Genomic DNA, 10,552 nt, shown 5'->3' on the forward strand with positions numbered 1-10,552 from the left:
TACTTAGATGAGACCTGTCAGCAAAATTTCTTGTTGACTGAGGCTACTGGTATTTAAATTGTGTGAAAAATATAGCTATCCTATTCAGGTAACGTTAGTTCGATTGCTGACATTCTTCACTAAATCATAACGTATTTAACCCCAATATACTGTACTTATCTTACACACAAAAAACTGGCAGTCACCCAAATTTTTAGTTTTATGGATTTATTCTTTGGCTAAAGAAGCCTGCTCAAAGCCATTTAAAAAAGAAAAAGAAAGCTGTATGGATCTAGCACAGGTACACCAACTGAGAAGCGTTTCATACACATTACTTAATATAACGATATATCAAAATAAAAGAGGTATCACTGTTGAAGTCCAAAACCCGCCTTACAGTAAAAACCAGTTCTAATATGCACAGTGGTTGAATAACATCTTCTAATGAAGGGCATTTTATGAAAATCTAAATTTGCTACCCAATCGACTTAAAACCACATACAAAAACCATGTTTGAGTAACTTACCAATTAACGCTACAAAACACTTGAAATATGAAAATACCATCATAAGACATTAAAGATTTGGGCATATTTTTTTCATAGAACATTCTAATTTGACTTTCTTGCTGCTCTTACAGTGAATTGAAAGGCATCCTGAGGGGACTTGTTACTACAACGCCTCGTTAGTGTACACAATTTTCCAAAGCAATAAATAGCACCAAGATTTTCAAAAAGCCTGAGTCAGTTGTAACAAAAATATTGCCGCTGTGTTTTCCTGAAGCAGGTGGATATGCGAAGCAGAAAAAATAAAAAAAATACATAGGTCTTTTGACTACTGAGTTGCATAGGATGAAAACAAAAGTAGGACACAAAGTTCAAGAAAGAAAAAAAAAAATTTAACAAAAAAATTAAAAAGATCCTTGAGCTAAGTCAATAGTGTGCATATTTTACTTGAACAAAATGACAATCAATAGCAACTATTCAGCAAAGTTCTCAAGTTTGAGGGGTCTTGTGTAGGTTAATTGATAAAAACCAAAGATCACAGCTAAACAATAATTCCTTATGCAAAATGAGGGGACCTTCATCTAATGCTTTAGTGCTCAGTCTTTATGGAATTCAAACTAAAACAGGCTAATATTTTTCAAATCCTTGAAATTCCAGAAATCCTTACAAATTCTATATGATCAAAGATGCTCTCCTTATTACTAGCAAGTCTAATCCAGTTGATTGTTTATACAAGTCCAGAGTAACCCCTCAAACAAACAGTTCTAATATAGAAATTAATGCTGTTTAATAATGTTACCATAGCTTAAAAGGGAAACAAAGTTGAATTTTGCATGTCAGGTTAGAAATACCCACAGAATTTCCAAAGGCTGGCCTGAGTCTGTTTGCAACAATACTGGATGAACAAGATGAACTAATGTGCAATTGATTGTGAGTGAAATTAAAAGTACATAAAAGTGCCCTATTGAAAATTGTTCTCTCCCAAGCTTACTCAGCCTGACAGGAAAATAATATTTGACTGAAAAAGAAAACAATACATACTCTAGTCTGCAGCAGCATACAGCATCAATTTTATAACCTCTTCGGGCTCTGCACATCAGAAGCATGTAGGTGGGACATTGATTTTAAGATCGCAGTGAATTGATGAATTGCTTATGTTTTTGTATGTCCTTAATTGCCACCTTCTTCCAGTCATTCCTTATGAGCTTCTTATGTGCAGACCCCTTGACATCTACAGTCTACAAGGCAGTCCTTATGTATAATGGCACAAAGGCATGTGGCACACAGTCCAAACTCTCTCTTCGTCCAGTGGTCCTGAAGCCACTCAAACATCACTCAACTGACCATCTACATTCCACAAACCAAAACTACCCTTACCCCAATACGAGTAGCATACCAAGTTAAACCAAAGCACATGGCGTCAGTTGACTTCTGAGTCTAGGAGGCGGTGACACCCTCCCACTCGACCAGGTACTGCACTTTACCGTCGTCGGTGATGCGACGGGCCAGGACGCGATACTTCTCGCCGCAGGCCATTCGGCCAGCCGCGCCAAAATAGCTGCTGATGGAGCTCTTCAGGTGGCTGAGCTGGACACTGGCGTCCAGGCTCCGCATGATGTCCGTGGGGTGGAGGCGCGGGAGAGGCCCAGACTCCAGGGCGTTTGGCAGGAGGGGGGAGGCGTGTTTGGCCTGGGGGATCTCGGGGTTGGGGGGAAGCAGTGCTCGCCGCGGCCGCCCTCGACGCCTCTTGACAGGCGGCTGAGAGATGGGCCAGAGGCGGCCTGTGCGAGTCTTGCTGGGGCTGCTCAGGCTAGTTTGGAGGAAAACAGATTTAGGTGATGGTTTCGAAGGATGCTAGCGACTGGTCACGGTCACACACACACACACACACACCTGGATGTGCTAGTTGAGGTAGTTTCACTCATAGTGGTAGCGCCAATGGATTCAACATCTGAGGTACTTGACGACGGCACAGTCTTTTCCCTTTTAACACTTTGGTAAAACAAAAATGACATCACAGTGTAATTCAGTACAGCGTTACTATGTCTAGTACTAGAAAAATAACTTGAAGTCCTACCTTTTAGCAGTCATTACATCCAGCGAGTTGCTGTCTAGTATTGGCAACTTCACATCATTCTCCATTTGAGGGGGACAAAAAAAAAAAAAAAAAAAAAAAATACAAGTGACACTACTTTTTTTTTTTTTTTGTCAATTACTCCAACAGTTGCACTTTTTGCTGTTTCTGCAAAACTTCACTTTCTGATACTTTCAGCTACCAAGTCCTACAGCCTTACCTGTGCAGAAGGTTCATCTGATCGCCTTAGCTTTGCCAGTGTCTCCAAGGAGTGTGAGCAATGCATCCTCTTTCCTTTCTTTAACACTCCATTGGTGACAGTGCTTGGGGGAGGGGGGCGGGGGAGATGTACATAAGCGTTGCCATTTCAAAAGGTTGGTACATTGCATACCTACTCACACTCAAGCTTTTGTTGCTATACAAGAGGCATTTCATCTTTTTCTACTGCAGAGAATGTACAAAATACTGGATTGTTGAATACTTCAATATATTATTTTGGAACTTTTGAAGCCAGATGATAACATGATGCTAAATGTCTTGCTACTAAGAAAGTGACACTACTTTGAAGCTACTGTTATAAAAATAAAATAAACCAACATTACTAAAGTAGATTGCGAAAATAAGAGAATGTCAAAACATGAAATTAAAAAAGTTAAAGACAGTTCCTATGACAAATTCCTTGAAATTGCTTGCAATTTCTTCAACAATTATTTGAAAACTTCTGCTATACAGTATAAGCATATAAGCATGGAATACAGCTACAAACAAAACTCCCTCAAAGAGATGAAGTACCCAAGAGAGAGACAGAAGGAATCATGACTCTCACCTCGAGGAGTGGGGAGACTTTGTGGACTTCCTGCCTTTGATCTTAATCTCATGTGAGGCCTTTTCCTGCTCCGTGTCTGATGGTGGCTCTGCACTCTGGGGGGCTGGTGGACAGCGGATCCGTAAACCAAACAGGTGCTTCTTCTTTTTTATCTCCTTCCCGGACATGAACCTCGGACCCGACCAGACAAAGGCAATGAAATGACCCAGTCAACCTGACTGCCCTTTGATGGACATTATAAATTTTGTATGTAATGGAAACAGACTTACATGGTAGGGTTGTTATTAAGTGCTTCCAAAATTCTTTCGTATCTCTCTGATTTAGGGGTGTCTGCGAGCTGTGGATGCAATGAAGAAAAATAAGGGCATGCAGAATGCACATGTTGAACTAAAGTATGTCACAGGCAGGAACAGCCCAGCGAGGAGATGTACCTCACTTAGCTGGAGACTGTCCCAATTTTCGTTTATAAAAGCCATGAGCTCCAATTCTGAATCAAAGTATTTCTTTTTATGAATAACACTCAGATTGTAAAGGCTCAGATGGGCAACATCTACCCTGTAGGCATGTAAGAGAAGAATTACAGTAATTAACAAAAAGGGAACACATAATTGAAATTATGTTTAAAAGGGGGAAAAACAATATTTTGACAGCTATATCGGCTGGTGTTTGTCTAAAACACACTCCAAAACCCACCATCTAAGAGGGAGTCGCTTGAGGTACTCTGGTCCACTACTGCAAACGGAACAAATAAACAAATAAAACCTATGGAGAGAGAAAAAAAAAAAGACAAAATGGCTTATAAAGTGATTGGGAGGTTTACCAAGTACAAACAAGTGCTGCTGTAGACCTTTCACACTAGTTAAGGTGCCATCTTAAATATGGCAATTAGATGAATATGAACATGAGATTTTCAGTAGGGAGTTAATGCCCTGCTCTTTACCTGTCTCCATTGAGCATAGGCCTCTGTAAACACTGGATGCATGCCTCATGAAACCACTGCTTACATCTGTTGCACTGGAGCATTTTCAAATACCAGCTATGGAGAAACACACCTCTCTTATAAGAGCATTTCACTGAATAAATACTTCAGCTTTGACAAATTTTCACTTGCTCTCTGGGAACTCTCTTGAATAAACATCCATCTCTCTCGCTCTCATTTTTTTTTTTATTATATACACACACACACACACACACACACACACACACACACACACACACACACACACACACAAAATATCGCCAAAAGTATTCACTCACCCATCCAAATCATTAAATTCAGGTGTTCCAATCACTTCCATGGCCACAGGTGTATAAAACCGAGCACCTAGGCATGCAGACTGCTTCTACAAACATTTGTGAAAGAATGGGTTGCTCTCAGGAGCTCAGTGAATTCCAGCATGGTACCATGATAGGATGCCACATGTGCAGCAAATCCAGTCGTGAAATTTCATTGCTACTAAATATTCCAGTCAACTGTCAGTGGTATTATAACAAAGTGGAAGCGATTGGGAACAACAGCAACTCAGCCACAAAGTGGTAGGCCGCGTAAAAGGACAGAAGGGGGTCAGCGGATGCTGAAGTGCAAAGTGGGCGCCAACTTTCTGCAGTCAATCGCTACAGACCTCCAAACTTCATGTGGCCTTCAGATTAGCTCAAGAACAGCGCGTAGAGAGCTTCATGGAATGGGTTTCCATGGGCGAGAAGGTGCATCCAAGCCTTACATCAAGCGCAATGCAAAGTGTCAGATGCACTGGTGTAAAGCACAATGCACTGGAGTCTAGAGCAGTGGAGATGTGTTCTCTAGAGGGACAAATCACGCTTCTCCATCTGGCAATCCAATGGACGAGTCTGGGTTTGGCGGTTGCTAGGAGAATGGTACTTGTCTGACTGCATTGTGCCAAGTGTAAAGTTTGGTGGAGGGGGGATTATGGTGTGGGTTTGTTTTTCAGGAGTTGGGCTTAGCCCCTTAGTTCCAGTGAAAGGAACTGTCAATGCTTCAGCATACCAAGTGATGCTTGGACAATTTCATGCTCCCAACTTTGTAGGAACAGTTTGGGGATGGCCCCTTCCTGTTCCAACATGACTGCGCACCAGTGCACAAAGCAAGGTCCATAACGCAATGGATGAGCAAGTTTGGTGTGGAAGAACTTGACTGGCTTGCAGAGTCCTGACCTCAACCTGATAAAACACCTTTGGGATGAATTAGAGCAGAGACTGCAAGCCAAGCCTTCTTGTCCAACATCAATGTCTGACCTCAGAAATGTGCTTCTGGAAGAAGCTTCAAATTCCCATAAACACACTCCTAAACCTTGTGGAAAGCCTTCCCAGAAGAGTTGATGCTGCAAAAGGTGGGCCTATTTCATATGAAACCCTATAGATTAAGACTGGTATGTCACTCAAGTTCATGTGTGTGCAAAGGTAGACAATTGAATACTTTTGGCAATATAGAGTGTGTGTAATATATACACATACACAACTCCTTGGCTTTAACGTTATGTGGACACAGAAAAACAACAATTGACCAAAAGAGTAACTGAAAGAGTACAATAATAAAGATGTCTGTGCATGTGTGCAGTTCACTCACTCTCCTGGCCCTCCGCAATAGCAGTAGCACTGCTGGGTGTTGGTCTTGTGGCCCTGGTCCCACACCAGCTCCTCGATGGCGTAGGGCAGTGACTGCTTCATCTCCTGCAGGGCTCTGGCATTTGGCCCTTTCTTGAGTGCGCCACCCCTCTGAAATATAGGACAACACACACAGCTAGCACCTTATCAAAAGGAAAGCCAGCTCAGCAGAGCAAATAATGGCTACAAAAATAGCTACTGCTTTGCACTTCCTCTAGTGTAACGCATTATTTTATATTCTGCCATTCTGTTTGCCTCATTAGCTTAGACTGCCCACTTTGTGTGCCAAATAGTGAAAACACACAAGCTCTCCTATGTTTTAACTAGAGATAGTCCTTCATGTATTAGGAGAAATCATTGCTACTGAAAATCATCAGAGTAAAACAGCACCGCATGGTTGACTATTCCACATCCTGCTTTAAATTCTAACTACACAGTTGTGCCTCTAACTTAGTCCCATGCATGTGAAACACACAACCTAAATATTTATTCCAGCAAACCTTTGTTGTTGTGGCAAACACACACTGCCGGCAGAGCCATTTATCATCAGAAGCAATGACACTGGAGTCAATGATTGGAGCATGGCAGAACTGATGGTATCCTAAAAATAAATAACACCACCTTTGAAGCAAGTCATCAAGATCGCATATGGGGAGTAAGTTATACTGTGACCTTTCCATTCCACAACACAGTTCATTACAGTTCTACAAGAATAACATATCTACCTTGTCCACACTTGTCACAGATGACCATTTCATTTGGTGGTTCTGAGCTTTCATTCTGACATATGGTACAAAGCATCTCCCCTCCACTGTCCCCTGTAACAAACATACAACACGACAACTGGTACTGTTCAATCCTGGCAGGTTCACAGCAACTGACTCATTACAAGGCCATCGTGACATGATCCGATCTGATAGCGCTTACATTTTTAGCTTTAGCATGATTCTGACTGCAATCAAGTGGCAGTTTCAATCTAACCGAACTTCAAGTAATATTTTCAACTAAATATTTCCATTTATCTGAACTGTGCATACACATTAGGTCTTCCCCTTATTTGAAACAGAAACAAATATAATGTATTTGCATTATGTGCACAATTGATCCATTTGTGTAAAATACATAAATAAGCATTATTTTTACTTTAATTTTAGGCAGTATGAACAGGGAACACAAACGATAGCCTGTTTGCAAATGTTGCCCCTTTGACCATGAAAATGACTAATAAAATGTTGTCTTAGCACCACTAAGAAATAAATAAATAAATACATATGGAAGATAACCTGATGCTAATGCTTCATAATGGAAAGTGGTTTTCCTAAATAGATTTAGGATTGGAACTATGCACTCAGCAAATTAGGCTTGTAGCCCCCACTGAGTATGAAGCTACAGCTCATAATGTACACACATCAATGGTAACTAGGGAAAGGGAGTGAATTTGGGGTACTTAATTTGAACTGGAAGGAAGCTTTGTGGTGGGAAGGCAATCAAAGGGAAAAATGTTCTGCAGGTGTGTATTTGCTTCACCACACAGCAGGAACTAGATCTGTAGTCATTACTCTGCACTAAAGTTTGCTTGAACTCCTCTTGAGCAAGAGACTGTTTGTAATGAGCATCGCAATACTGAATCCTGCATGGAAGTCAAAGTTATGACTGCTGCCATCAACTCAATAATACCAAGGTCAACGGTGAATTTAAACCTTTTTGAAAGGTGGACTGCCTAGTATGTAGGGAGAGTTCTAGGAAGTAATGTCCATGTGAAGAAAAAAAATCTGAATCTGACATTTTGCCAGACTAGTGAATTTCAGCATCAAACAAACAAACAAAAAACCCTCACAGCTGTATTTCTGCCAAAATAATCTCTGCTGCAAACAACATGCAGATTAAATCAAGTCATCTAGGAAAAAATACTGAGAAGGCATGCTACATCTTCAATCATATGACAAGACAGTATTCATATTTAAGATAACTCTGTGCTACAAATTAAACCATCTATAGTCAGAAAAAAGGGAAGCGTGCTTGCCTGTCTGAATGTCCTTCCAAAGAACCCACGATTTGGACTGATCTTCAAAAACCACAAAACAGCTATGCTTTTGTTTGTTTATCTGTAATGTGGGGGAATGTAAAATGTCATCCGAAGGTTCTGCAGTTGAAAGTGACAGTAAAAATGCAAAAATGTTTATAAATAAATTTTAGGGGTATAACAATACACAGAAATCGTAGTTTGGTTCACACCAGTTTAACATCATGATTTGGTGCAATGGGGAGAGGCAACAAAACCCCATCCCAAATGCATTAGGCTAGGTTTCTTTTCATTTAATTTGAACAGACAGTAATGCAAGTTACAATTAGTTCGATCTAGTGTCACAGTCTCCCCTTAAGTAGTTAGGGGTACAGTCTGCAGTATATCAAATGATAAAATGTAAACAGTAAGCATACACTTTGGCATAGATCATATTCATGATATTCAAAAATAAAGTTTAGAATCAGCTACAAAACAGAAAAGCATCCCTTAAATTACAACATAAATATAATAAAGAAAATGTAAGTTGTTCCACTTAGGCTATAATTCAGCATTTAAATCTTAAACCCAACCCATTGAAATGTACATGCCAATAGCTTCAGTAATGTTTTGGCCCTGTCCGCCTTCATTTGTGCTCAGGGCATTTAATATGGGTTAGCATGTCCTTGTGTTCCCACACACATACTCTACAACACGGACACACCGTCATTGTTCACCACTTGCTGGCATAGTTAACTGGGAACTGGCAATTTTTATTTTAATGATTTTAATGAAACAGGTGGGTCTTCTAACTTCTGTATGTCATTTGCATTCACATATCTTGTGCAAAGATTAGCATAGCATGTTGCTAGCATGTTACAACGGATTATCTCTTAGGGTTTCCTGTGGAACTCGCACATTACGTTCACACTTAAACGTAGTCAGTATGACTGTATGCGCTGGTATTCCCTTGACGGTTTGGGACAAATATAAATATCGTTACACCCCTAATACACACACACACACACACACACACACACACACACACACGTATGTATGTATGTATGTATGTATGTATGCATGCATGTAACATGAGAAAGTGGGTGGCTCACCTTTGTGATTGTCCCCAGGTAAAACAGGCCATCTGACCATCGAGCTAACACGTCTTGCCCTTCCTCAAACTTGCTGGCGAGCTTGGTTGTGTCACTCTGCCCATCTTTGAGGGAGAGTTTGGACAAGGACACAGGTGACTGGTCTTGACGATGGGATGGAGACTTCTGATGGGAGCCCAGCTGGTTTGCGACCGAGTCTCTGTCGCACGTGAGCATAACTTTAAACTGTCACAGTAAATGCCTTTAGATATGTGAGCCTTTCTTACCTACCCAACTACCAACAACTAAATGGTTTTGACAGATTTATAAATAAGGACCAGATAAATCATGCGCAAGCAGACACCATGTGATAAAAGTAACTTAGCTGATACAGTACCTTACCTTCAGGCAAATCTTCAAATGTTGCAAACGTTATAAACCAATGTTTAAAAGCTCCAATTGTTTCAAATGTTACAAACCAGACTTTAATTTATGTAGCTTGCTAACAAAATATATAAAAACTTCGTAGAGGGATTTAATATGCCAAGTCTAATATCTAGCTATCTGTAAATCTCTCTGGAATAAATAAGGTAGCAACGTTAGCCAACTAGCTTAGCTAGAGTTAGCTCGCCTAACTGCCGTCCGTGCAAACTCTGACTGAACTGACAGTCAAGTCCCCTTTTGTTAGCAGTGTAGCGTTAGCTTACGAGCTAGTAAGATGACAATCCAGTTTCCATTGATTCAAAACAATTACGTACAATGCAAATCTCCCTGCTGAACAGCTGCCTAAAGTAAATACATTTTAAGAGGTGATAAAGTCAGTATTTCCACCCATGTTGGTCGTTGGTAATTGGAAGGTATCGGAAATATCGGAAATAACCCCCACACCCCCTATTCAACATGGATATGTTGTGATTAGCCAGATGCCTTACCTCATTCGGTCACTTCCCTCGTTTAAAATGATGCATATGCAGAAAAACGTAAACTGGAAATGATGGCACGTGTTGCGCTCCCGTTGAATTGCTGTAACAACAGATGTTCCCCAACAGCACAAAAGCGAGTTTTCAAAATATGGCAAACAAATGTTTTCTCCCCGTTACGCTCGCCATTTTGGTTTCCCGCTGAGCTGCGAGTGCATTCTGGGAAGCGCCCAGTCTACAGTTGAATTTTCCCTCACAAATTTGAACGCGGTAATAGGTGGATGTGTTTTCAGATCTTCTCGATGATGTGCCTGATATTTCGTATAGTAGCCTATAACAGATCTGATGATTGTGAACAGTTAATTTTCCTCCTGCAAAAAAATAATATTTTAAGCGAGCATTGTATGTGACTAACGCTTCTCATACCATGTATGTACCATTGCCGTCCTCTTTTTAATGCCATCATTTCTTATCAAATTATGCTATAATACGGATTTATACAATATATGACTAATAATAATTTATCTTTTCAT

At 40.5% G+C, this 10,552-nt stretch overlaps 1 protein-coding gene across 6 annotated transcripts; it reads right to left on the reverse strand.

Moving 5' to 3' along the window:
- Positions 1 to 196: 196 nt before the first annotated feature.
- mtf2 (metal response element binding transcription factor 2) lies at positions 197 to 10,217 on the reverse strand. Of its 6 annotated transcripts, none has more exons than XM_081723743.1 (15): positions 10,032 to 10,217; positions 9,121 to 9,224; positions 8,030 to 8,111; positions 6,732 to 6,824; positions 6,507 to 6,607; positions 5,969 to 6,117; positions 4,325 to 4,420; positions 4,078 to 4,146; positions 3,816 to 3,939; positions 3,654 to 3,721; positions 3,385 to 3,555; positions 2,778 to 2,881; positions 2,562 to 2,622; positions 2,378 to 2,476; positions 197 to 2,294 (listed from the first exon to the last, which is right to left on the reverse strand). In XM_081723743.1, exons 4-15 carry the CDS (start codon positions 6,805 to 6,807, stop codon positions 1,922 to 1,924), a joined length of 1,491 nt encoding a protein of 496 aa, XP_081579869.1. In that variant the 5' UTR covers positions 6,808 to 6,824; positions 8,030 to 8,111; positions 9,121 to 9,224; positions 10,032 to 10,217; the 3' UTR covers positions 197 to 1,921. The 6 variants fall into 6 exon arrangements, with proteins under 6 accessions (XP_081579869.1, XP_081579868.1, XP_081579867.1 ...); XM_081723742.1 differs by having other exon boundaries at positions 8,030 to 8,149; XM_081723741.1 differs by having other exon boundaries at positions 9,121 to 9,319.
- Between the last annotated feature and the right edge of the window lie 335 nt (positions 10,218 to 10,552).

This window comes from Electrophorus electricus, chromosome 11, assembly GCF_041902795.1.
Source record: "Electrophorus electricus isolate QZ-2024a chromosome 11, ASM4190279v1, whole genome shotgun sequence".
NCBI classification, from domain to species: domain Eukaryota; kingdom Metazoa; phylum Chordata; class Actinopteri; order Gymnotiformes; family Gymnotidae; genus Electrophorus; species Electrophorus electricus.

Excerpts from the sequence above, each read along its gene's own strand:
- mtf2 (XM_035528688.2), bottom strand. The coding sequence starts at position 9,336 with ATGCTCACGTGCGACAGAGACTCGGTCGCAAACCAGCTGGGCTCCCAT. Across the intron at positions 8,112-9,120 it reads ACCTGGGGACAATCACAAAG|ATAAACAAACAAAAGCATAG; the intron begins GTGAGCCACCCA and ends CCCACATTACAG. Across the intron at positions 3,940-4,077 it reads AAGCGACTCCCTCTTAGATG|GGTAGATGTTGCCCATCTGA; the intron begins GTGGGTTTTGGA and ends ACATGCCTACAG.